This window comes from Cebus imitator, unplaced genomic scaffold (genome assembly GCF_001604975.1).
Source record: "Cebus imitator isolate Cc_AM_T3 unplaced genomic scaffold, Cebus_imitator-1.0 Scaffold399, whole genome shotgun sequence".
In the NCBI taxonomy this organism is placed as follows: domain Eukaryota; kingdom Metazoa; phylum Chordata; class Mammalia; order Primates; family Cebidae; genus Cebus; species Cebus imitator.
Window position 1 is genome coordinate 777,383 of NW_016107714.1, and position 25,992 is coordinate 803,374.

General features: G+C 53.4%; 4 protein-coding genes across 8 annotated transcripts in view; 1 reads left to right on the forward strand and 3 right to left on the reverse strand.

Moving 5' to 3' along the window:
* Window positions 1-1,624: 1,624 nt before the first annotated feature.
* Window positions 1,625-3,918, reverse strand: LBX2 (ladybird homeobox 2). Its single transcript, XM_017508740.2, has 2 exons — window positions 3,541-3,918; window positions 1,625-2,528 (listed from the first exon to the last, which is right to left on the reverse strand). The coding sequence occupies exons 1-2, from the start codon at window positions 3,743-3,745 to the stop codon at window positions 2,137-2,139; spliced, it is 597 nt and encodes a 198-aa protein (XP_017364229.1). The 5' UTR covers window positions 3,746-3,918; the 3' UTR covers window positions 1,625-2,136.
* A 5,291-nt stretch (window positions 3,919-9,209) lies between these two features.
* On the reverse strand, window positions 9,210-12,411 carry PCGF1 (polycomb group ring finger 1). 3 transcript variants are annotated; one of them, XM_037731446.1, is made up of 10 exons: window positions 11,856-12,411; window positions 11,426-11,503; window positions 10,892-10,997; window positions 10,582-10,734; window positions 10,340-10,411; window positions 10,111-10,216; window positions 9,898-9,931; window positions 9,713-9,799; window positions 9,501-9,581; window positions 9,210-9,357 (listed from the first exon to the last, which is right to left on the reverse strand). In XM_037731446.1, the coding sequence occupies exons 2-10, from the start codon at window positions 11,480-11,482 to the stop codon at window positions 9,310-9,312; spliced, it is 744 nt and encodes a 247-aa protein (XP_037587374.1). In that variant the 5' UTR covers window positions 11,483-11,503; window positions 11,856-12,411; the 3' UTR covers window positions 9,210-9,309. The 3 variants fall into 3 exon arrangements, with proteins under 3 accessions (XP_037587374.1, XP_037587375.1, XP_017364226.1); XM_037731447.1 differs by lacking the exon at window positions 11,856-12,411 and adding an exon at window positions 11,661-11,847; XM_017508737.2 differs by lacking the exon at window positions 11,856-12,411 and having other exon boundaries at window positions 11,426-11,648.
* Window positions 12,412-18,620: 6,209 nt separating this feature from the next.
* Window positions 18,621-21,295, forward strand: TLX2 (T cell leukemia homeobox 2). Its single transcript, XM_017508741.2, has 3 exons — window positions 18,621-19,341; window positions 19,768-20,005; window positions 20,111-21,295. Exons 1-3 carry the CDS (start codon window positions 18,942-18,944, stop codon window positions 20,325-20,327), a joined length of 855 nt encoding a protein of 284 aa, XP_017364230.1. The 5' UTR covers window positions 18,621-18,941; the 3' UTR covers window positions 20,328-21,295.
* Window positions 21,296-22,263: 968 nt separating this feature from the next.
* DQX1 (DEAQ-box RNA dependent ATPase 1) overlaps window positions 22,264-25,992 on the reverse strand; it is an 8,986-nt gene continuing 5,257 nt past the window's right edge. For 2 of the 3 annotated variants that reach the window (XM_037731448.1, XM_017508752.1), the window contains 4 exons: window positions 24,128-24,247; window positions 23,769-23,959; window positions 23,219-23,415; window positions 22,264-22,733 (listed from right to left, as the gene is read on the reverse strand). In XM_037731448.1, the coding sequence (XP_037587376.1) occupies window positions 22,577-22,733; window positions 23,219-23,415; window positions 23,769-23,959; window positions 24,128-24,247 (665 nt within the window). In that variant the 3' untranslated portion in view covers window positions 22,264-22,576. The remainder of the gene's footprint in view (window positions 22,734-23,218; window positions 23,416-23,768; window positions 23,960-24,127; window positions 24,248-25,992) is intronic. The other variant, XM_017508754.1, reaches the window with a different exon arrangement.

Below are 25,992 nucleotides of genomic sequence, written 5' to 3' on the forward strand. Positions count from 1 at the left end.
AACTTGGAAAATGCTGGGAAGATAGGAGTTGATCACCCTACTGGAAATGTTCCAGAGAGGCAGTATTTAGAAAGTATGAAGGGAGTACTGAAGGGGCAGTGCAGTTGCAAAGAGTATTTTTTTTTTTTTTTTTGCATGTGCATAATGGCTGACAGATTCTTAGCTCCATACCAATCGTCATTGTCTGTTTCTGTATTGCCATTTTTCTTCCAATTGTCCACATTTGCTAGGTTGTCATTGACTCATGCAGTCCTTGGTCCCTGGATTCCTCTTCTGTAACCACCTCCCAGGCCCACCCCAAGTCTGGCCCCGAGTTCTCTCTGCTGTTACCTTTTGCAGTGGCCAGAGAATATATTCCTTTCCTCAGGTCTCTACCAGTCTCTGATCCACCCTGCACCCAAAGCCCTATTGGCCTACCCTAAACAATGGTCTCATGTCTCTCTAGAACCTCCAGGGACCATGCTTTAAGGTTCAATGCCTAGGTTTTCTACCTGTGGCCTTTTCTCCTCCCCTCTCTCTGTAAATCCTTTGCTTCTTTCCTTTAGTCTCAGTCACCTTTATAGAGACCGAAAGCATGGGCTCCTGAATCAGACAAGCAAACATCTCATTCCCTGTACCACCACTTACAAACTGTGATCTGGCCAAGTTTCCTCAGGGTTCTGTGATTCAGTCTCCTTATCCTTAAAAGGGAAAGAAAATTCTCTGTCCCATTGGGTTATTTTAAGGATTAATACCTGCAAAGCACTTGGAGCTGCTTAATAAGTGGTAGTCACTGTCTGAAAATACCATGTTTCCTTCTGCTTTCCAGCCTTGTTCACTCTCCATGGAATACCCTCCCTTGGGCCCTCCGCCTACAACTAAGGCCCTAGCTGACCCCCCTTGAACCCATGGAGCTTCCTTGAAAGTGGGGTTGTCACACAAGCAGAGGCAAGAAAAAGTCTAAAGAGAGCCGTAGGACAGGAGAGAAGGGAAGCAGGAAAGGCACCTGAGCTTGGTCTGAAGATTGGCTGGGACCACCGGGGATGGGGAAGGCCTGCAACTACTGAGTGTCCCCTCTCTTCCCCACACTGCGGGAGGGTGATTATCACTAGCGGAATAAATGAATGTGAAATTCATTTGGAATCCCCACCAGGCAAGGCCACTACTACAAGCTTCACCCCAGTGGGCCAGGCCTTTCCACCCTCTGACTGTGGCCACCATCCAAGTGGGAACATTTCCAGCCCAGGGTCCTGGCAGAGGTCTTCCAGGTAGGGGTGTGGCTTCTCTGGGCACCCATCTCTTTGCCTGTGTCTCAGCGGAGGGTTCTTTTGGCAGGATGGGGATAGGGTCAGGAACCCATTAACAAATGACCTATGGGTGGGGAAATTCAGTCAGTGGCCAACCTAGAGATTAGAATCAAGGTCTACCAGGTGGAGGCTGATCAGAGCACTGGTGGAGTTCTGTGACCAAAGGTATTAAGTAGGTGGGCCAAGGCCCCACGGTCTTCACTCAGGCCTGGTGACTTCCCCTTGGTAGGTTGATAAGCATCAGCTCTGAAGGCAGGCTGGATGCTGGGTCCAAAACCTGACCTCAGGGTTCTTTGTTAATTATTACCTACCTTAAAGGGCTGCTACAAGGGCTAAAGGAAACATTGCTTTGAAAGCCCTGGCACAGTGCCAAGTGCGACTCACCATACAGTTTAGCAGATTTTACTGTACCTGGCGGGGTTAGGGGCATGGTGCGGGCGTCCAAATAGATGCGGTAGTCTCAACTTTATTCTCAGATACTGGGAAAGGTATCCTGGACAACATAGTGGGACCTCTTCTCCAAAAAAAAAATTTTTTTTTTTTAAATTAGCCTGGCGTGATGCTTCACGCCTGTAATTCTAGCTACTTGGGAAGTTGAGGCAGGAAAATCGCTTGAGCCCAGGACGTTGAGGCTGTAGTGAGCGGTGATGGCTCCACAGCACTCCAGCCTGGGGGACAGAGCGAGGCCTGGTCTCAAACAGACTTCCAAAAATCCGGGAAAGGTGAGCGTCTAGACTGGGTGGGAAGAGGCCCAAGTAGACCTTCCTCCACCCTGGAACTCGGACAAGAGGCAGAGCTCCAGGTGAGGAGTCCGGGGCCGCAGAACCCAGGGTTGTCGGCGGCTCTGTCTTCAATCGTCCACCTGTATCTCCTCGTCTGACGGCTGGAGCCCGGTGTCAGGGCCGGCAGGACCCGGGCGGAGACCGGGGTCTGGAGTGCCGTCGGGCAGTGCTAAGCTGCACAGGACTTGGGGAGACAACGTGCGTAGCGAGGCGACGTCGGCGCGCATCTCCTCCACGTCACGCTTGAGTTTGGCTCGCCGGTTCTGGAACCAAGTGACCACCTGTGCGTTGGCCAGGCCGAGTCGTGTAGCTAGCCCATCTCGCTCGGCCGGCGCCAGGTACTTCTGGAAGACGAAGCGCCTTTCCAGCTCCAGCACCTGTTGAGCGGTGAACGCCGTGCGTGACTTGCGCCGCTTGCGGCCGGCCGGGCCAGGGCCCAACATGTCCAGGGCTGCCCTGCCTGCGGGGATAGGGAGGGGGTCAGTTTCCAGCCTGCGGGAATCTGACTGCAGCCTGGAAAGAAAAGCTGGGGGTGGGGTCGGGCCGGTGGTAGTGGGGGAAGTAGAAGGAGAGCCAGGAAGGCAGACGCGGACCAGAACTGTGATCTCTTACCAGGAGTCAGGCCCAGGTGGGGAAAGGGTGCAAAGCGGTCTGGCCACAGGGGTGCTAGAGGCTGAGGGCTTGTTGCTGGGCCAAGGGAGTGGAGGGAGAGAGGCACGGTCCAGAGGAGACCCGGTACAGGGTCAAGCCTTCTGGGGTAGAGATTTTGAGGCCTTTAGGATCCTCAGGCTGAGCAGATTGAGGGTGACACCAGAGGCAAGTAAGAGTCCGGGTAGCCGACCCAACATGGGGATAGTAACAAGATTATGCTGGGTCGGCTAGATCATGCCCTTCCGTGGATCGGGTCGGGCATTCGGCTTACACTTCCTTAGTGACGTCATGAGCCCTCTCCTTGATCCCAAAAGGGAAAGAATGAGACAGAGAGAGCGAGGAAAGGCAGAGTGCAGAGTTCAGTGCCCAATGCCGCGCCAAGGACTTTCTGCTCCTTGGCTTCCCTCGAGAAGATAGTGGCCTGGAGCAGAGCTTGGTCACCCGAGAGACTGGACCCTAGCTTTCCAGCGATTTCTGTGCCGCCCTTGCAGGCTCAGTCGTTTACCGCCTGCAGCCCAAGTCTTTTGTCTCTTTCCTGGCTTTCTCTATCGCGATTGCCCCACCTACAGGGAACAGAGCAACAGGTCGCTCAGTTGGCGACCGTCTGCCTTTTCCCCGTGGCACTGGCGGCCTTCCGGCACCGCCATGGAGCCTGAGGACTAACGGAGAAGTGAGAAGTTGCAGGTGCGAGTCCTGGCACGTGGGCTGAGGACAGGGGCGGATTAGGGTGGCTGGGCTGGGCTGGGCTGGGACGAAGGTTTGAGACTGGGAACCACAAGGACAGAGGTGGGGAAAAGTCCGCGACTTTGCCGGCTCTATACCTTCAGAGGGCTGCGGAGCGCGCACGTCAAATCCGCAGAAAGTTTTACTCGTTAGCTCCTCCAGCGCGCACAGCGGCGACGTTGGACCTGGACCTGACTCTGGAAGCTGCGGCATGGAGGGTGCTCGGGGGACCATGCGCGGGGCTAGGATGTCTGCGATGCTGAAGAGTGTCCGGGGTGTTCGGGGCTCGCGTCCAGAATTCATGTCCGGCCGGGCTGGGGCGGTCCCGCTGCCCGCTGCGCTCGACTTGGCAGCCGCCTGGGCCCCAACACTCGGCTCCCGATCCGGGCCCCCAGCCACCGACCCGCCCTCGGCGCTGGGCCCGAATCCCGTGTGCCCCTCCCCCTGAGCCCCCACGTCTCCACCCCGGGCCGCGGTGGGTCTGGAGCTCCTAGATGTCCAGGGAGGGTATTTCTCCAGGCTGAGGCAGGAGCGGAGAGCAGAAGCCGACCAAATTACCCATCAGACCAGGGCCACGGGGCTGCTCTGGGCTGCGGGGCGCTGCACCGTACACAGTCAGGCCGGGCCGTACCTCCAGACACTGTATGCCGCCGCCTCCCGGCCTAGCCGCCGCTCTGGCTCATAAACTCGTAGACGATAAAATTGCTTTCCCCAGCGACTAGGGATTTGCAAAGTTCTAAAGAAGGATATCAGGGCCAACTGTGCAGGGATCTCTGATCCCAGCTAGGACTTCAGTCTCCTAACCTGGCCCCCTCTTCCCCACTCCACCCCTGAGAAACGTTGTAAAAGGTCCTGGCGGCTGGAAGTGATTAGTGCTGCGTGGGTCGGTGGCGCAACACTTGAGAGTTGCGCTTGGGAGGACCCAGCCTGGCAGAGAGACTGCAACCGGGAATAATGAGGATGCCAGGAGGAAGCAAGTACAGGTGAATGGGTCCGAGGCTGTCCCACCTGACAAATTTAGAACACAAAGAGAAGCTGCCGGGAGACCCGGCCGGCCGGCCCGCAGAAGAGAAGACTGAGGGAACTCTGAGCTGGTGCAAATGCCCAGGAGGGGTATTTGTCAGTGAGGCCTGGCAAAACCAGTCGATTTTGTCTGTCTTTTCTTTCTTTTTATTAAGCTCCCATAGTTCAGGTATGTATGGTTTCTCTAGCCTGCAGAGGCTCAGAAACTTTCACTCCCCATAGAAGAGAGACTTGAAGGGCAGACTTCACAGACCCAACTGGATCATGGGACAGGCATTCCTGACAATCCAGGTGCTAATTGTGAGGCCTGGATTAAATACTCATTCCTGTTTAATCTGGGTCCTGTTTATCTCCCTTCTCTCCCACACCTGTTCTGGTCCTGGGCTCATACCTGGGTAAGCACCCACAGCCCTCCTGTGTAGGAAGAAGGCAGCTCAGAAACAGCGGGACTTCAATAGTGGAGGCCCAGCAAGATATGAGTTTTGTTCCTACATTTCACCCCAAACAGCTGGAGGATTCACAGCCCAGAGGCAGGGAAGCCCTGCCACTCCTGAGGATCTTGCTTCTTTGCTGCCCAAGGAAGTCAGAAACTGATACGCTTCTAGTTTTTTAAAACAGTGCCGTGAAGAAGCAGGCCAGTCCTCCTGGACTGTCCATTATGTCACTTTCCTTGTAGACCGCTGTATCTCCCACCATCTGTGCAGTGTCCACCTGTCTATTCCCTGGGGCAACTGCAGCATGCAGCTTGGGTTCCCTAAGCAGGGCTTAGGAAATCCAAGGCAGCTGGGCCAAAGACTCCCTGACAGAGATGAAAAGGCACCTTGATAGGGTCTTCTGGGTAAAGGCCTTACTCCAACGACCCCCTCCACCACCCATAACATTCACATAACACCCTCCTGGAAAGCTGAGCAACACACTTAAAGTCTGATGGGCCATTGCTGGATCAAAGAGCAGAGCCAGGCGGCTGCAGTGGAAAGCTGAGCTGCCTCAGGACCTTGTTAAATGGTTATTAATGGTGAGGGTCAGGGGAGGGCCTGGAGAGATCTCTGGGCTATGGGCCTCAGCCCTGGAAACCATCCTAGTGGTTTCACTTAATGTGCAATAAAGCAGCTCCCTGGAGGCAGCAGGAACTGCCCCACTGCATCCCAGGCATGTCACCAAGCAGACACTGCAACCTTCACTCATTCATCCTCTATGTGGCTTTGTGTCTGTCTCTACCTCTGCTCTCAATTACTTGTGTGTGTCTATGAGGAGTGTAGAGCTCTTCTGATGGGCCTTTGCTACCCCTTCCATCTCTCCCGCCTAGTTCTCCCCTCTGTAGCTGGGCTCAGGTACTGGGATTGGACAGCCCGCAAACATGCGTTTGGGGGAGGAGATGGAAGTGGAGACTAGCAAAGAGAGGAGGGGCCCCGGAGATCAGAGGCCCCACTAAGGTCGTCATAGTGGCCAGGAACTAGTCCAGGGGATCTTGGGGCCACAGAAGGGAATTTTCCCAGTGAAGTATCTGGAATTTGAGCTGGGGCGAAACCGGATCCACAGAGGAGGGTAGGAGGAGGGTGAGTGATTAATGAGGAAGATTAAGAGATTAAACCTCTTTCTGGGTTGGGGAGGGTACACTCAGCTGTCTCAAAGGCTACCCCCCACACCAGCTTGGAAGCCCAAGCACGGAAGCTACCGGGTGCTTGCTTCTTACCACCCACGGGTGGAACCCTCTCTGTTCAAGACCCTTCCCAAGCGATGCATGGAGGCCTTCACCACTGCCCACGACGGGTCCGAAGGGTTTTCCTTCCCTGTCATTCTCAGGCAATCTCTTGTGTTTCCCACCTTCTCAAATTCCTTTTATGGTCCCTTCAGACAATTCAGGAGTCCTGCACTCCCTCCCCTTGTAGAGATCCCCACATTTCAAATTCGCTGTCTTTGGAAGGCACCCCATTCTCGCTTAAGAAGGCTTCCTCACACTTCCCCTTCAGATTACCCATTTTCACCCCGCAGCCCCACCCCCACCTTATCTTGCATCCACCACACCCCATCGGCGGGTTCCTCCACCCCAGGCCGCCCCCGCTAGACCCCCGTTCCCCACTAGTGGCAAGAAGGCCAGCTCAATAAACGACCTTTAGTCTCGGATTGCCCGCCCCGGACATTCCACTGAATTCTGTGAATGTGTAGGAGGGTTGGAGGACCCTCAGAATGACCCCCTTCGGGCGGTGGACGAGGACAATCTCAGCGAAGAGTTGGCCCCCCTCCTCCCCACCCTCAGGAGAGGTCCGTGAACCAGGGTGAGAGGGAAGTGGGAGTTCAGGAAGGAAAGTCCAGGCGGAGGGGCGTGAGGCGGGGCGTCTGTCCGTCTGGCACACTTCTGGGGTTGTTTTCTTTTTCAGAAAGTGCTATTGCGGAGTGAACCGATCCAGACACTTATATTTTAGCTTCGTGACTTTGGGGGCGGCAGGCCTGTGAGTTGTTTTCGGCCCTGGACGCTGTTTTGCGAAGATCTCTGCGCGCCCAAGGCCACCCACCCCGGGCGCACAGGTGGGGAAGCAGCCAGCGGTGGGAAACTCCTACGCTCTCCCCCACACTCTTTCCTCCTACTCCCCAAGACTCACTTCTAGGGAAGTCCTTTTCCCCATCAAGCCCCGGGAAAGACGGGCCGGGCTGAAAGAGCGACCCGTCCACCTCTGTGCCAAAGGCAAGAGGAAATCCTAGTGCCGTCGCCTTTGGGTATGAGTCCTGGAAATGGCGGGGGTGAGGAAGGTGGGCAGGGGCAAGGTTTGGTCCCCAGGGGAGAACGGACTCCTCCCGGAAGCGCAGCACAGCCGAGCGTGCCTGGGAGGGCAGACGGCACCCTGGGGTGTTCCTGCCGCTGCCTCTCCTAGGACTCCGGAGCGCCGAGCCGCGTCCGGGCGCATTCTCAGTCGCGCGAAGCCAGAGAGAACCCTGGGCGCGATTCTCCCTCCCTGGCACAGATGGATACCCGAGTGACCCCAGCGTCCGGGTGGGCGTGGGGAATGGACCCAAAGGCCTGGGACTCGCAGCGCGGAGCCCGCAGCTGGCCAGCTTCAGCCACCTCGGGAGACGCAGCGCAGCTGCCGCCGCTGACAGACAACATCAAGACTCGGCTGGGCCCCACCCCAGATCCCGCCTGAGCGCCTTCGGCGCTGCTCGGCCTCAAGGCGTGTGTCACCAAGGGCCTCGTCCCTTGACTTGGTCCTCACGGTCTCCGGCCTCCGGCCCATCATTCTTCAGACCCCGCCTTTTCGACGCCGAGCTGCCGCCCAGCCTCAGCGGCAGCGCCTTCGCGGAGATCTAGTCCGACTGTACAACTCCCGCCGTTGCTCAGCCCCAGCAAAGCCCCCGGGAGGGTTTCTACTTTCCCCCGAGCCCAAGCCACTCCCCTGTCACTCCTAGGAAACTCCTTTTTGCCCAAAAACTCCTGGAGAAAAGCCCCGGGCGTCACGTACGCCCGGACCGCGAAGCCCATAAAGCTTCAATTCAGAGGAAAGGGAATGGGGAGCACTAGGCTGGGGTGTTCCTGGAGGAGGTCGGGGAGGGGGTTAGTGGAGGAGACGCATTCCAGGCTGGAGGCTTGGAAACGTTTGGAAGAATCGTACCCAGGCCGTCTGTCCGCGGCGTCCCTACCCGGGTCCCCATCAGTGCCCCACGCACTCTAACTCTTCCTCAGCGTCTGTAGCCTCTTCATCCACCTGGAGAGGCGAAGGTCTCCGGAAACCGAGTCCGACTATGGCACCCCAGAGCGTCCAATGCGAGCTCAGGTCCTTCCCCCGAGTCTGGAGTTTTCTTATCCAGCTGAGGCCGCCCTCGCTGTACCCACTCCCTGGCTGCCTCCCTGTCCTCTGCCACCCGGTGATTAGCGCCTTCAGCCCTCACCAGCTTCGCATAACCAACCCCTAGAGGCCGTGGAGTCAGACAGGCTGGGGTGGGACATAGGTTTTTAACTCGGATTCTGTCTACACACATGCTATGCCTCCATACAGTTTGTCCCAGATTTGGCAGATGGCGGGCTACCTTCAGTAACTCTTTGCTTTGGTATGTCTGTTCCTGTCCTAGTTGGGCAAGTTTCTAGCTAACCCAATGACAGAACCGTAGAACAAGGACGCTGGCATGGCATACAGACAAGGAATGTTAGCGGATTAATCAATGGAGTTGGTGCTTTGCAGCTTCCCTCTTATTCCTTGAAGTTGCCCTTGCTTTCCTCCTCAGCTACCCATTTCCCACCCTGGCTTCTAGTCTCAGTCACCAAGTACTTGCTGAATCCTGTAGGGACAGCCAGGCCTCCATTTCTGACAATCCCTGTGGCCCCACCCCACTTGTGTTTTTGACTTCTCCCTCTTTTTGTCTCTATCCCCCCGCCCAAGTTATAACACTATAGTACAATTCTTTGGATTTTTCTTTAAAATTTCACACTTCTTCAATCCTACAGCAGCCACTGTCCAACTCTAGCCTTCTCACCACTGTTGAATTAGGACACCTCCTCAGAGGCCCACACGGTACGCTGCAGCATACAAGGACAGCTGAGAGCTCCCCTCTAGGGAGCTTTCCCATCATCAGAAAGAGTGGCGTGGGTGGCCTGGTTTCACACATATAGGGATCCTCTACCCTGCTCCTTTGGCAAGACATTGAGGGCCCATGGCCATGGAAGACAAGCCCTTCTTCACTACGAAACGCAGAGGATTTTTGAGGAAGGCAGGACACATCATAAGTGTGAGGTAGGAAGAATAAGGAAGAGAGATGCTTTTTAAAAGTTTTTATTTCAAAAAATAAAGCTGCAGTTCATTTCACATAAATATCTGGGGAGGGAAGGGCAGTAGAATGGGGTAGGGACTTAGCCCCTACCTCCTCTTCTCTTTCACACTGTATTGTAAAACCAAAGGGGAAGGCTAAGGAGAGAATGAGGAAATAGTAGTCAGTGGGGAGTGTTCTTATATTATCCAAAGGGCCCCTCAGTCCACCCTTCCCCTGGGGACTGCAGGTTGGTTGGGGGTAATTTGAACGCGGGGGTGGGGAGGGTGGCATGGCTCACCTTGCCGAACCAGCGGGAGAGCCATATCTGCTTCATTGTCATGTGATCAGGGAGAACTTCATTGTCAAAAAGGAGCTGCACCTAGGAGGGACATGGGGGCATAATTTTAGGAACTTTCTGGCAGGTCAAAAACTACCCTGGTCCACCCTAGACTCTGTCCCTCCTTTCTTAGCCTCTTTTTCCCCCAAAAAGCTTACTGTGGGACTACTCACATGCTGAGGGTTTAGCATCAAGCGGTGACACAGGACCCTCCGGAGATGGCGTACCTCAGCTCTAACAGAACATCGGACATACTTGTTCTGGGAGCAGGGAGGGGAGGGAAGAGGGCAAGATGTGTGAGGGAGGGGCCATAGGAGGTGAGTCTCCTTAGAGAGGCCCTCCCCTCAGCCCTTCTCACCTGCAGGATGCTTTTATTCTTGTCTTTGCCAGAACTGGGGGGAAACAGACACAGGTTAGGGAACTCTATCTTTCCTCCTCTCCCACTCCCAGAGCCATGATATACTCTCTTCAAGGGGATAGGATTCCTCACTGCTTAGCCTCTCCCCCAGACCCTTCCTGGCTCTGGGCCATTGGCACTGTCACCTCCTGCAACCCCTGATCTGGTCCTCACCTCAGCCGTTCCAGGCACAGGCTCAGCTGCTCATCATAGCGATAGTAGTGGGCTTTAGAGTGGTCGAAGCTGCTGAAGGGGAGGCCGAGGTTGCTCAGTGCTGGCTCTGAGAAAGATAGGGTACTGAAGTGGCTGGTGGCACATATTCCATACCCCTCTTTCCACAGAGAGCAAAACTGGGCAAGAAGAATAGTCTGGGGGCTTTGCCCTCCCGCGGCTAAGGACATACCTTCCCCACTGGGCTGGGTGACCCGGTCCAAACCTCGAGACTGGTAGAATTCCCGAATCCGTTTCTCTTCACCTAAAAGAAGGTGAAGTATGAGAATAAAGTATTAGCCCTCCCTCACTCTTTGTCCTTCCCTCATCTTTGGCCTTCTGCCTACATGATTCCCACCAAAGGCCCTGTCACCTCAAGCTGCCACTCAGCAATTAGTCCTCATGAGGCCCCTCAAAGTCAGGTTGGTCACTCACTGTCTTGCAAACCAGGCACCAGCTTGTACACGATGTCTTGCATGACCCGGTCCAGTTTGAGGTTGAGCAGTGGCTGTGTCTCGTGGATCTTGATGTTGCACATGGGGCAGTACTTGCTAGTTTGAAGGTACTTCACAATACAACTCTTGCAGACTGCAGGAAGAGAAAAGCAGATTCTCATGCCCTCTGGAAACTGGATTCACGGGCTGGGTGGGGTGCCTGGATGCGTGGGGCAGGCCGCACAGAAGCTGGCAGTCAGGCTGGTGAAGACTAGGGACCGGAAGAACTAGGCAGTCTCCAAGGCACTCACAAGTATGAAGACACTCTGTGATGGTGGTGGCATCCACGAAGTAGCCGGCACATAGGCAGCAAACGATGTGTTCATTCAAGTCTTTGATCTTCACTCGAACCTCCTCCTGAAGATACACCCTCCGTCACCAATCATCCACCCTCTACCGCCAACCCGTGCGCCTTCCCACCCTGGGGGTCTCCTTTTTCATCACACTCCACGGCCAAGCCCCGCACCCTGAGCCCTCAGCCGGGAATTGGCTCCTGGGGGCTGGCACTCCTCCTCCGCCCAGCAGAGGGCTCCGCGCACAGCGGGGGCTTCCCTCACGTGGACTCGCCTGGCCCTCCTTTCCCAGGGGAGACTACACGACGTCGGCTACACAATGCGCAGGCGTCCTAACTGGAGTTTGGCAAGCCGACTGCAATCACGCAGGCGCATTGGGCCCTCTGTCTCTGCGCAAGCGCACTGGGCGCCCGGCCAGCCACCGCCCGTCCTCTAGTCCGCCCCAGTTCGCACCGCTGGCCGACCACAGCAGTAACCCTGCCGCCCTTGCACCTCGTTCCGTAGCGGGTCCATCTTGTACACTGACTGGAGCTGGTTCCGAAGCCTCATCGCGATCGCAATCTGGCCCCCCTGAGGAGACGCCATCTTAAAGGCTGATCCCAGCCTGCCACTTCCGGTGCCGCCTGCGGGGCGGGACTTGTCTCCCAGCAACGAGGTTCTAGGTCTTTTCGGATTCGCTCACCCTTTGTAAGGCCCCGCCCACGTCCCTTTCTCCCCGTGTGCTCACCTGAGCCCCACCGGCCCCTCCCCTCCTCAATCGGTAATTAAGGAGTGGGGGGGGAGTATAGGGAAGGGTCCTATCTCTTCAGCCTCCTGTAGGAATCATCATAATGGACCCTATGCGACCTCAAGACTAACTTTTGGAGCCTGCGAAAGACTGCCCCCTCCTACCCCCAAAGGCCCGGCAGTCTGTGCCCGCTACCCGCTCAGGGTCGTCGGTCTTCTGTGACGACGACCCTGCTGACGCCCCTCCTGGGTCCTCTTCTCGTAATGCCGTCCTGTGGGCGTCCGCGTAGCTGAGCTTCACCCAGATGGCGGGCCTTCTCCCGGCTTCGCGGCGGGAGTTTCTCGGGCTTTGCAGAGTCTCGGAGAGGGTGCGGGGGTATGGGGAGGGAGAGACCCCCAGGGACTTGGTAGTGATCTTATCCCCCCATTCTCCCCCTGCTGCCTGGGTTGGGGGGGCAGGCCCTGGTTAATGATGATGATTTAATCATCGGCGCCTGCGGAGGCCTGGGACAGACTAATGCAGAGCAGATGCCGAAGGAGGAGGGGAGGACGACTAGGACACTGCCACACACAGACACGCTTAGGCAGCGAGCGCCTGTAGTAGCATAGGCCCAGTCCCGCACTTAGGGAGGACGTAGAGTGCTCTAGAGCTTACACCGCTGGCCCTGGGTATTTAAAAAAGAATAAATTTGTTACGAGTTATTAACAGCAAATGCAACTGGAGATTCGAGAAGGGAGAGATTCCCATGGAGACCTCAAAAAGACTTTCTGGAGAAAGTGGGACTTTGGGCACAATTTAGACTTGGGGAAGGGGTGGAAGTGCGGTTGAACAGAAAAGAAAGGACGTGGAGGGGAATGACCAGAGGACAGGAAAGAGGCCAAGATGTAGATTTGAGAATGGTGATAGAAAAAACAGGGCTGTAAAGAGTTGTGATTTTTAGCCTGAGGGCAATTGAGAGCTAGGGGACTTTTTTGAAGGGAGGAGGTTATCCTGTGACAGGGACATTTTTGTTCACTTCAGAGTGAATATGCAGCAAGAAGTTACGAGATTAGTGATTAATGAACTATTCTTTACAACCACTATTTACCTACTTCCCTGGTCCAAGCCACTATATTCTCTGATTGTAGTGGTTTCTTGACTGTTTTCCTTGAGTCCCCCTTCACCTGTTCTCAACATAACAGCTCAGTGCTATGTTTCTCAGTGCTGGTGATTCTGATAAAACATGGAACACAAAGGACACAGGACAATTTTTGAGGTGTGGAAATGTTTATTATTTATTTGAGACAGGGTTTCTCGTTGCCCAGGTTGGGGTGCAATGGTATGATCTTGGCTAACTGCAGCCTCTGCCTCCCAGGTTCAAGTGACCCTCCTGCCTCAGCCTCCCGAGTACCTGGGATTACAGGCACCCACCACTACACCCGGCTAATTTTTTTTTTTTTTTTTTGAGAGGGAGTTTCGCTCTTGTTACCCAGGCTGGAATGCAATGGCGCGATCTCGGCTCACCACAACCTCCGCCTCCTGGGTTCAAGCAATTCTCCTGCCTCAGCCTCCTATCTGGAATTACAGGCACCCACCACTACCCCTGGCTAATTTTGTATTTTTAGTAGAAACAGTGTTTCACCATGTTGGGCAGGCTGATCTCGAGCTCCTGACCTTGTGATCCACCTGCCTCAGCCTCCCAAAGTGCTGGGATTACAGGCGTGAGCCACTGCGCCCAGCCACACCGGGCTAATTTTGTATTTTTAGTAGAGAAAGAATTTCTCCATGTTGGTCAGGCTAGTCTGGAACTCCCAACCATAGGTGATCCACCTGCCTCAGCCTCCCAAAGTGCTGGGATTACAGGCGTGAGCCACCGTGTCTGGCCATGTTGGTTTCATGGGTATATACATATGTATATTTATATATATCCATGATGGTTTCATGAGTATATACATATGTCAAAACTTATCAAAGTGTACACTTCAAATATCTGCTGTTTATATGTCTATTATACCTCAAGAAAGCTATTAAAAGGTTGAAAAATTAGGTTGTTTCTTTTTACTGTTTAAAACCAGTTGAGAGCTTCCCTTTTCAATCAGAATAAAAGTCAGTCTTACAGTCTTAGATACACCAAGATATTCTTCCACTATCTCCCCAACTTGAAATGCTTAGGTATCCAAAATGGCTCCCTCTTCTTCTTTTAGGTCTTTACTCATGAGGCTTCTGTGATCACTCTAGATGAATAACAACTCACCACCCCTTTTACTTCCTTGATTTTTTTTTGGTTAGCATTTATTAGCATTCTTAGCATCTATTATTATTTAATATACATTTATAATATATTAGAAATATTTTCTAGTTATTTTCTGAAAATATTTTCTAGAAAATATATTTCGTTTTTTTTTTGTTTTTGTTTTTGTTTTTTTTTTGAGATGGAGTCTCGTTCTGTCTCCCTGGCTGGAGTGCAGTGGGCAGTGGTGTGATCTAGGCTCCCTGCCACCTCTGCCTCCCAGGTTCAAGCGATCCTCCTGCCTCAATCTCCTGAGTAGCTGGGATTACAAGCAGATACCACCACACCTGGCTAATTTTTGTATTTTTAGTAGAGACGGGGTTTCAGCATGCTGGCCAGGCTGGTCTTGAACTCCTGACCTCGTGATCCACCCACCTAGGCCTCCCAAAGTGCTGGGATTACAGGAGTGAGCTGCTGCGCCCAGCCTATAGTTCCTTGTTTTTAATCTGCCTTTTCCACTAGAATATAAGCCTCTCAGTGGCAGGGATTGTTTTCCTCTGTTGTGTTCACAGATATAGCTCCAGTGCCAGGTGCATAGTAAGTGTTCAATTAAAATTTTCTAGATGAATGTGTGAATGAATCCAAGTGGTGGTGCTGACAGCCTCAATTAGGGTTTTAGCAATGTCAATAGAAAGGAAGGGCTGTATCTGAAACATTTCAAAGGAAAGTGTAATAGGAGGAAGTAGCCAGGAACCTGGCTTGGTAGGCCTGGGCAAGAGAGTGAATGAAGAGCTTTGGAGGGAAGCTTGTCCTCCAGCCTGCTGGACTTAAGGTGGCTGCAGGGAAGTAGGGGGAGCTGGTCAGAAGGCTAGGAGAGTGAGTGGTGGGGCTGAAGTGTCAGAACCAGGGATGGAGGTCTCAGAGTTATTTGGCTGGATATGAGAGTTGGGACTTCTGGAATGGGTGAAACTTGAGCAGATGTAGAGATAAAGAAAGTTCATGCCTGTAATTCCAACACTTTGGGAGGCTGAGGTGGGTGGATACTGGAGTCCAGGAGTTGGAGACCAGCCTGGGCAACATGGTGGGACTCCATCTCTACAAAAAGTACAAAAATTAGTCTGGCGTGGTGGTATGTGTCTGTAGTCCCAGCTAGTTGGGAGGCTGAGGTGGGAGGATCACTTGAGGCAGCAGTGAACTGTGGGAGGTTGAGGTTGCAGTGAACCGTGATCGTGCTGCTGCATGCCTGAGTGACAGAGTGAGATCATGTCTCTCTTTTTTTTTACTTTTTCTTCTTCTTTTTTTTTTTCTTTTTGAGGTGCTTTTGTGTAAAAGATCCTGTCTCTTTAAAAAAAAAAAAAAAGAAAAAGAAGAAAGAAAGCTTAAGTCTGAGCTCTGAAGAATCCTCACAGTCTTCAGTGGAAGAAGCAAAATCAGTGGAGGAAAGATATAAGTGTGACTAAGATGTGGAATAAGATAATATTACAAAAGCCAAAGGAAGGGACACTTTAAGAAATGGTTGATGATCAACAAAGTAAAACATGTCAGGGAAGTCCTAGACGAGGGATACTGAACAGGAGCTCTCTGAGGAAGGGTTACTACAGTGAGGGCAGCTTGCACTGGGTTAAAAAAAAGACTAAATGATGAGGAAATGGAGGCAGTAGGCATGAGCAATAACAAGGAAACAAAAAGCATGATCTCTCTTGAAGAGTCAGGCAAAGATTTGTCCAGATGATAAAGATCTGAGACAGCTGAGGTAGGAAAGACTAAGTTGATGAGAGCCACGGACACACAGGACATGGTGAGACAGATCCAAAGCAATATGCACGAGCGGGTACTCATCACAGCACCTCTATCTTCAACATAAACCAGCAGCAATCATCATTTCCCTGTGAATCAGAGACATGGAGGCAAGAAAGGACATTTCAAGCCAGGTTGGGGTGGTGGTGCACACCTATAACTCCAGATACTGAGGAGGCCAAGGTGGGAAGATTGTTTGAGCCCAGGAGTTTGAGGCCAGCCAGCCTGGGCAACATAGTGACACTCTGCCTCTTAAAAAAGGAGAAAGTCCTAAGACTGTGGTCTGGCTGACATAACTGGATACCATCTGTTCTTGAAGTGGAGCACTAAAATATTTTTAAAACTCTCCAGAATACTTGTATGAACTACTGAGTTTGTGACCATTCTCCTTAAATGATTAGTTGGACAGTCTCTGGCTGATAGTATCATCTATGCTGACCTCAAAAGGTGGCGGTGTACGGGTCTGCATGACGTTGCCTTTTTTTTCATTTATTGATTCATTCATTGATCATTCAAGGAGGTTTTATTTAGGTTGGCTGGAGACACACTGGTTATCCTCCCGCCTCCTCCTCCTCCCCTGCCCCGGCCCCCGGACTCACCCTTCAGAGCAGAGAAGGACTAGCAAACTTCTAACCTGTACACCAGTCCCCTTCAGAGACTATATTTCTTTGCTATCTCCCTTGTTCCCATCCGGGGGAATCAGCCCTTGCTATCAAGGAAGATTTTTTTCGTTTGTTTGTTTTTTGTTTGCAATGGAGTCTTGCTCTGTCTCCCAGGCTAGAGTGCAGTGGTGATCTCGGCTCACTGAAACCGCCTCCCAGGTTCAAGTGATTCTCCTGCCTCAGCCTCCCCAGCAGCTGGTTAGGTGCCTGCCACCATGCCCGGCTAATTTTTTTGTATTTTTAGTAGAGATGGGGTTTCACCATATTGGCCAGGCTGGTCTTGAACTCCTGACCTCAGGTGATCCGCCCCCACTTGGCCTTCTAAAGTGCTGGGATTTTTAGGCATGAGCCACCATGCCTGGCCTGAAGAGTTTGACTAAACAGGTTCCTGCTTCCTTGCAGCCCTCTCAACTGGTGAGAAAGGTGCATGGTTTTCTGTAAAGGGATGGGGAGGTGATAATGTGTGTCTTCTCCATCAACGTGAATTGATGCTAAATTGATAGGAGCCCCCAACATCTTTCAGAATGGGCTGTGAGTAGGGGCTGAGGAGGAACTGGACAAATTGGATAGTAGAGGTGGTCAAGGTGGGGGAGGTTGACACATATTAATGCCCACTGTTCCCCTCACTGCCTCCTGTCCCATTTATGGTTCATGTACTCTAGACATAAGGCTTCTAACAACACTGGCATGCTGGTGGAGAGAGCTCACTCTTCTTTCTCTTCCTGCCCAGATGCCCAAATATTCCTGGTTCCCAGGGGAGAAAAGACCCCCTCACCCTGCCCCAGGCACCAGGCTGCCAGCCCATCTGCTGGGAAGAAAGGAGGGGGCAGAGTCTTTCCCATGGGATCCTGGAGAATCAGTTTGAAGAGCAGTGCTTTCAGGGAGATCCAACTACTAGACTTACAAGGCGTTTCGGTTCACACGGGAAACCAGCAGGATGGAGCTGAGCATGGGGTGGGCTGGGGACCAGGGTAGAGGGCTCACACAGCCGGGTACCTTTGGCCACCAAGTGTCGGAGGTAGGCTAGCTGCTCGTTGGTGCCCACCCGCCACCGCAGGATGGTAGAAGCGCCCCCCTCTCTGAGCCCAGTCTCACCGGCTCAGAGGCGCCAGGCCCCCCCCAGGGGCCGGGGCGGGCCGGGGAAGGTAATGTAATTCCGGCCCAGCTAACCCGATTACTGCGGCCTGCACCGGGCAGGGCGGCGACGGAGGCGGGTCTAAGGCTCAGGGGCCCGCCCGGCTGGGGTCCCATCCCTTGGAAGGACGCAGAGTTCACACACTCCCAGCTCCTGGATCTACGGCCAGAGGTCACAAGGTCACCAAGTGGCTTGGGTCTTTTCCCACCTCCCTTCTCTGACAGCTCCAGGCCATTTTCTGAGTTTGGGTGGGGTAAAATGTTTATGGGAAACAAGGCAGCCAGGATTCAACCAAGGCCTCAGTGAGGTCCCACGTGTCCCCTGTGGTGAGATTTAGCCCTCCCAACATTGAGGAGGAAGAGTGTGAGAACAGACTTCCTAGGCACAGAATTGAGGGGCAGAGTCCTGCATTGGGGATTCACCGCCCTTGGGGTGCGGGGTAGAGCGCCAGCCCCAAGAACCCGCCGGCCTGATTTGGCCCGGGTTGATTCAAGGGTCCGCTTTATACGGATTTCGGAAAATCGAAATTCTAAGAAACAGGACACCAATTACCGGTGCGCATAAACGGGGCCAGGGTGACCTACAGGAGAGGAAGGCGCACCAGAATCCCCAGCCCATAGCGGTCGTTCCCCCCCCAGCCCCTGCCGTTTGCTTCTCACACCTGTTCTTTTCCTGGGCCTGCAGCTCACCGTGCGCCGTTCCCCAGCCCGTTCTTACGCAGCGGGGAAACCACAACGAGATTTGGTCTTCGAGGGCACTTAGGCGGGGACCACAACGAATCCGGGAGTTGGCCAGCAGGATCCATCGAGAGGCGAAGAGTGGGGGCTGGGGGAGGAGGAACCAGAGGAGGAAGCCGGTGAGGCGGAGGCAGCCCAAAGGCAGAATCCAGCAAGGAAGGAGGCGCGGTGAGCATCTCCGCTGACTCAGCGGCCCTTGCTCGGGCCCCTCCCGCGCTGAGCCTGGTTCCTAATACCCTAGCCCCCTGTCCCCCCGCCCCGCACATCTCCGCCAGCCAGCCTTCGCCCGGCACTTGGCGCAAACAGGAGTCCCTTCCCCTTTAACTGCCGGGCCCCGCCCCTGCCCTACCCCCAGCCCCCACTACCCACCCGGGCCGATCTGTCAGTCCCTGCCCCAGCCGGAGCTGGCCAACCCTCTCTACCCCGGACTTGGGCAGTGGCCCCGGCAGCCCTGCGTCCATTTGCGCTTGAGAGCCAGCAAGGAAGCTCCAGGGGCCCCAGCCGGCCGTGCTCCCCCGGGATGCAAGTCCCTGCGCCGACGCCCGGCAGCGGCTGGCACGGGCGCGGCTGCTCCGGGTGCACAGGGATGCTGCTGTTCCGGGGACCCCGGCGCCCCGCCTTGGCCAGCCCTGCCGGCCCCTGAGGCCACTGTCTGGAGCGCGCCGCCGCCGGGTTTGTGGAGCTGCTCGAGGCATCCTCCCCAACCACCAAACCTCTGGCGGTTCTCCTCCGCCGGGACAGATGGAGCCGGGGATGCTGGGTCCACACAACCTTCCACACCACGAGCCAATCAGCTTCGGCATCGATCAGATCCTGAGCGGCCCCGAAACCCCGGGGGGCGGCCTCGGCCCGGGTCGTGCCGGCCAGAGTCATGGGGAGAGTGGGGCGTTCTCGGATGGATACCACGGAGCTTCGGGCTACGGTCCCGCCAGCTCACTGGCCCCGCTGACCGGCAGCTCCGGAGTGGGCCCGGGCGGCGTGATCCGTGTCCCTGCGCACCGCCCGCTGCCCGTGCCACCGCCCGCAGGGGGGGCACCTGCGGTGCCTGGGCCTTCGGGTTTGGGCAGCGCCGGAGGCCTAGCGGGAATCACCTTTCCCTGGATGGACAGCGGCCGCCGCTTTGCCAAGGACCGGCTCACGGGTGAGGTTGTCTGACCCCTCCAGCTTCACGCCCGACTCTGATCCCGCCTCCTCATCTCTTAGCTTTCTGCTCCAACTCAAGGACCCCTTTCACACCTCCCCCCAGATCTTCCCAGGGGATCCTCCTCCAGCTCGAATCTCTGGGTCCTGCCGCCGGGAGGCGTTGGGGAGGGAGCTGCCGTCGGTGCCCTCGCCCTCTACTGCAGTCCCACTGTCCATGAGCGGGGCGGGGGGTAGGGTGAAGTTACGGGGGACGTCTCCCCTGCATCCCAGGGGAAGGTCCTTTCTTGGCTATAGGCCTCGGCTGACGCTTAGGGCCAGGGTAAGGACCGGGCGCGGGAGCTCTGTGGCATGGACAGCCGCGTGGTCTTAGTGGCACCTCGGGCCACCCTGCAAACCCTGCCCTGCTCTTTCTTCCTCCCGGTAGCCGCGCTCTCGCCCTTCTCGGGGACGCGCCGCATAGGCCACCCCTACCAAAACAGGACCCCTCCGAAGCGGAAGAAGCCGCGCACGTCCTTCTCCCGCTCGCAGGTGCTGGAGCTGGAGCGGCGCTTCCTGCGCCAGAAGTACCTGGCCTCGGCGGAGAGGGCGGCGCTGGCCAAGGCCTTGCGCATGACTGACGCGCAGGTCAAAACGTGGTTCCAGAACCGACGCACCAAGTGGCGGTGAGGCGCGGCGTGGGCGAGGGCGGACGGGGGTCCCCTGGACTGGCCCAGTGAGAAACGAAGCGGCGAGGGCGGCCCTGGTGACCCCACGTCTCCCTCCCCCAGGCGCCAGACGGCGGAAGAACGCGAGGCTGAGCGGCACCGCGCGGGCCGGCTGCTCCTGCACCTGCAGCAGGACGCGCTGCCAAGGCCGCTGAGGCCGCCGCTGCCCCCGGACCCCCTCTGTCTGCACAACTCGTCGCTCTTCGCGCTGCAGAACCTACAGCCCTGGGCCGAGGACAACAAAGTGGCTTCGGTGTCTGGGCTCGCCTCGGTGGTGTGAGCGACGCCCGTCTGATCGGCGTGGAGCGCAGGGCCCTGAACGGTGGAGCGCGCAGCTGCCTGTGCCCATGGTCTGGTGGCAGCCAGGTGCGTGAGGAGCGGCAGCCCTTGCGGCTGTCGTCGAGGGCTCCTCCGCCACCGGCCGGCTCCCAGGCCAGCGTTGCGCGGATGCACTGCCAGCTCAGAGGTGGCTTTCCCGCCATTTTTCACTTTAAGGCAGTTACGCCGCCGCTGGAACCAGAGGTGCCCAGAGGGCGGGACCTGTAGGACGGTAGCCAATGAGGTGCAGGGAGGGGGCCGGGCTGGCCAATGGGAGCTGCTTTAATGACGGACTCGGAATTCTCTGGCGGGTGGTCGGGAGCTGGGGCTCTGCAGGGCGCTAGGGGCTCGGTGCCAGTGGGGTCTGTACCAAAGGTGTGAAGGAAGGAAGACGCCAATGACGGCGGAGCACTGGAGGGGGTGCTGGAGCGCGAGAGGCTGGTTGATTGTGACTGGAACCAGAGGGTTGTCCACCCTGGGTGTCTCATCCCTCAACAGTAAAATAATCGCTAAGGATTTATTTCTTCCTGACTTTGAGCCTTGCATTGTCATATGTGTTCAGCCTGCTGGCCACATCCTCTGACAACGCCCCTGGGCAGGAGGCAAGTCGGATACTTATACACCCAACGAAAGAGAAAATCTAGAAAGAAAATCTGGCTCTGGTGTCACATTGGGACAGAGAAGGGAAAGGAGGAAACAATGGACAAAGTTAATGGGCCCAGTGGAGTTAGGGTGAACAGAATTTGGAAAATACTTTGGAAGTAACAAGCTTAAGAAGAATCAAAGGTAATTCTAAGACTGGAAATGCGCAGCCTCAGGAAATCAATGGTGCTGTGGATGCTGAAAGGGAAATTGGGAAGATTGGAGCAAGATTTACTGTATAGGCAAAACTAAATGTAATACCTACAGAGAATAAATCCTGGAGAAGTGCCTTTGAGGGAGATCAGCTGACATCCACATAGAGGTGGACCTAGATAGAATGAATGAGAACAGATAGAATCTCTGAGGGAGGAAACTCTGAGGAGAAAAGCAGAGTTCTAAGGACTAAACCTTGTCACCAAATTCGACAACCACGTTTGCAATGTGCAAGATGATGGAGAATACCTAAGTCCAAGGGCAGGTGGGGCAGAGTGGCTCATGCCTGTAATCCCAGCACTTTGGGAGGCTGAGGAGGGAGGATCATAAGGTCAGAAGATTGAAACCATCCTGGCTAACACGGTGAAACCCTGTCTCTACAAAAAATTAGCTGGGTGTGGTGGCACATGCCTATAGTCCCAGCTACTCTGGAGGCTGAGGCAGGAGAATTGCTTGAACCCAGGATATGGAGGTTGCAATGAGCCAAGATCATGCTACTGCACTCCAGCCTTGGCAACACACCAGACTCCATATCAAAAAAAAAAAAAAAAGAAGAAAAAAAAAAAAGAAAAGTCTGAGGGCAGAAAATGGGGAGGGAAGAAGAACCCAGGCAGAAAGAAAGGAAAGCATGATGTCTCTGAAGTTGTTAGAAAGATTTGAGCTTGTGGGTGTGTCAGGGCTGCTGGGAAGCTTGTTAATAGAAAGTCTAGCTAGTTAGGGGATGATCATATTAGCCTTCAGGTTTAAAAAGAAATCGGATTTAAGTTGTATGAGGGAAGATTTCGTCTGATTCCTCTAGCACCCCCATCCTTCCTCTCCTGGAGGCTGGTGCACTGTGACAGAGGGAAGAGAAGCTGGGCTAGAGACCAAATGTAGGCAGACAACTTATGTCTGTGCTAGTGACAACTATGTTGGTCATAGCATGAAGGCCTGATTGGAGATGGGAAGAGGCTAGAGACTATAGTTGGAGGAGCTGGCCCTGGTTCTTTACTATAGTATCATCGCTGATTTTTGGATATGGCACTGCAGGACCAAACTCAAAATTGGCATCAGAAATATCTTTAATAGACCACAAGTGAGTATAAGAATGGGTTTGGCAAAGTTAGGAGAATGGGGAGCATGTCAGTCCCTCTCCAATAAATAAGAGAAGGCTAAGGAAGGAGTCCTACCCTATGTAGACTGTGGTTTACCCCATTCTCTCCATTCTCAGCCCACCATTTCTTGAGACTCAGGTTCCAGGGTTTACATCTGACCCTAAACTTTGGGCTTCTAAATCTGTCTGGCTGCTTTGGTGCCATCCTGAGGAAGAATCTAATGTGATGAGATGAACCCAGCTTCATTCCATAGGCAGGCAGGTCACTGCAGGACACAGGGATCTCTGAACTCCTGGGCTGAGGATGATTTGCTCCCTGCTGAAGAATCTGCCATTCCTTCCTTTAGCTGGTTCAGGAGGTCTTTGCTCTCACTGGGAGGCAAATTACTCAGGAAGTATGGAGGGGCCAATTCCACCAGCCTAATAGAGAGATTCATAGTTAGATGATCTGCATCTTCTCTCTATCTTTCTCTTTAGAGAGAGAGTCTCGATTTGTTGCCTGGACTGGAGTCGGTGGCATGATCATAGCTCACTGTAGCCTTAGACTCCTGAGCTCAAGTAATCCCTCCCCCTCAATCTCTCAAGCAGCTGGGACTACAGGTACACATCACCACACCCAGCTAATCTTTTAAAAATAATTTTTGTAGAGACAGGGTCTCAGTATGTTACCCAGACTGGTCTCAAACTCCTGGCCTTAAGCACTCCTCCCACCTAGGTCTCCAAAAGTGCATCTTCTCTTACAATGCAGACTCTTAAACATACCAACCCTTCCACAAATCCTGTCTCCTCAAGTCATGTTTTTACAAACTATTAAGATCGCTTTTTCTGTCTCTCTAACTCCCCAGCCATAATTTTGGCCCCAGGGAGAGGAATAGGCAGTGTAGGAGGTGTGTCAAGGAACTCACATCTGTGGTTGGATCTCAGAAACAATGGAAAGGCAGTTGTCTTTGGATATGGTGAAATTGTGGTAGAGCACCCATGGTGGGGGTCTGGCAGGAGCCCTGCGGCTTCGGCTTCGGTAGCAGCAGTATGAGGAGAGCTGGGCCACATGCTTATGGGTTAGGAGTAGGTAATTTCCAGTCCCATCTGTGTCTCTGGCCACCTTATTGAAAGGCAAAAATATTGATGGAATAAATAAAAGGGAAGAGGCAGGCAGTAGAAAAAAAGAAAAGGGGGTTGAGAAAGAATTAGTAAGGTTGGTAAGAGTATTAAAAGTAAAGCATAACACCTCTAAAAGTAAAGTATAACAACTCCAGGTGTTATATGGTCTCTACTATACCTCATTGCATTTTCCATAGCCCCTTATACCCTAAATCCTCAAGGGAAAAGTCCTTTCTGGTTCTAAATAATTTTTTGAATGGCCACATGGACACTGATTTCAAAGTAACATATCAATATTTGTTCTCTCTGCCTTTTGTTCCTTTAATCACCTTCACCCCCACCCTTTCCTCTAACCTTGAGAAAGTATCCTGACACCAGTGCTTTCTGAAGGTCTCTGCGATTCTGCTCAGAGCCAAAGGCTGGTTGGGACAAGGGAAGTTCAATTTGTTGCATGAGTTCTAGGAGCTCTCCCCGAAGTTTATGGGCTTGGCACAATGATGCCCAATTCAGACCTCGAGCCTGGCACCAAGCCTCATCTGCTCCACCTAGGAGAGGAAAGGGACCAGCTAAACTAAAGTCCTTGAGAGCCCTGAAAGAACCCAACCCTTAGCCAAAGAGCATCCTCTTCCTGAGCATAGAGATCTGTCAGCTGGTTGCATAACATTTCCCCTCTTTGGAAAATCTGGGATTCTATAAGAGGATGCAGAGCTCACTTTGTATAAAGGCTTCATACACCTGGATCAGAGAACTGTGGTCACCATCTGTGTGTTCCAGGGCCCGACGCAGGGCAGCTTCTTCTGCACAGAGTGGAGGACGGGTAAACCCAGGGGCAGCTGGAGGCAGAAGAGCGGAAGGTAGAATGCCATTTGGGAAATGGGAAGGGACAGTAGTACATGTGGAATGCTGACAAGGCAGAAGTGTCCCTTTGGGAGCTTTATTCAATAGACATAGATAACTTTTAGGTGCTATGCACTTTATTAAACATTGAGGATAAATAAATGAAAGACAGTCTCTGCCATCAAGGAGCTTCAAGTCTGGTGGGAGAGACCAACAGATAAGCAGACTCGATGAGCATAAGTGTTTGTATATGGTACTGTGGAAACAAAGAAGAGGATATCTAGTCCGGGCTTTAGGTGGTGAGGATGTGAGTGATGTAAGAGAAAAGGATGAGGACCCTTGGGCTAGAATTTGAGATTTGAGTAGGAATTAGCTGAATGGAGAAGGGGCAGGGAGTATGTTTTAGACTGTGGCAATGACATGGCACGTAAGTTAATAACCTAGCGTATTTGGGGAACTACAAGCCATCTGATATGGGTGGAGGGAATGAAATGACACACGGCAGAATGGTGGGAGATAAAGCTGGAGAGGTAGGTACGGGTAAGATCATGAGAGGCTGGAGTACTGAGGAAAGGAACTGCCTTTAAGGTAAAGGTAAAGAATAACTGTTGAAGAGTTGGTTTTTGTTTGGTTTGTTTTTTGAGACAAAGTCTCATTCTCTTGCCCAGGCTGGAGTGAAGCGGCATGATCATGGCCCAGTGCAGCCTCAACCTCCCGGGCTTAAATGATTCTCCTACCTCAGCCTCTTCAGTAGTTGGGACTAACAGGCACATGCCACCACACCTGGCTAATTTTTTGTTTTTGTAGAGGTAGGGTTTTACTATGTTGCTCAGGCTGGTCTCAAACTCTTGAGCTCAAGTGATCCTCCCGTCTCAGCCTCCCAAAGTGCTGAAATTACAGGCACAAGCCATCATGCCTGGCCGAAGAAGAGTTTTTAAGCGAGAGAGTCCATGTGTCTGAAAAAGTTCACATTACTAGTTAAGAGGCTACTGAGGAAATCCAGCTGAGCAATGAGGAGGAACTACCATCGGCAGATCCTATCTACCATATTCACTGGAAGTGAATATGGAGAACAGCAGATGAATTTAAAGATATATGTGTGTGTGTGTGTGTGTGTGTGTGTATGTGATGTGTGTATATATATATGTGTGTATATATGTGTGTGTGTGTGCGCGTGTGTGTGTATACACACACACACACACACACACACACACACACACACACACACACATTTAGGAGATAAAAATGAAAAAACCTGGAGAAAGACTGGTCTAGAATGATGGTAGTAGAGCAGCAGAGATGATAGTATTATCTGAAACTCAGAATCTAGAGAGAGGAAAAAATTTTGTGGTGATGGTGGTGAGGGAGTGGTTTAATAGAGCTTTTGAGTTCAGTTCTGAGCTGAGGTACTGTTTTATTCTGGTAGATATGTCCCTTAGGGGCCGGGCACGGAGGCTCAGCCTTGTAATCCCAACACTTTGGGAAGCTGAGGTGGGTGGATCACCTGAGGTCAGGGGTTTGGGCCATGGGGTTTCAGCATGGCCAACATGGTGAAACCCCATCTCTATTAAAAATACAAAAATCAGCCGGGCTTGGTGGTGTATGCCTGTAGTCCCAGCTACTAAGGAGGCTGAGGCACGAGAATTGATTGAACCTGGCAGACAGAGGTTGCAGTGAGCTGAGATTGCGCCACTGTGCTCTAGCCTGGGCGACAAAGTGAGTTTGTCTCAAAAAAAAAGAA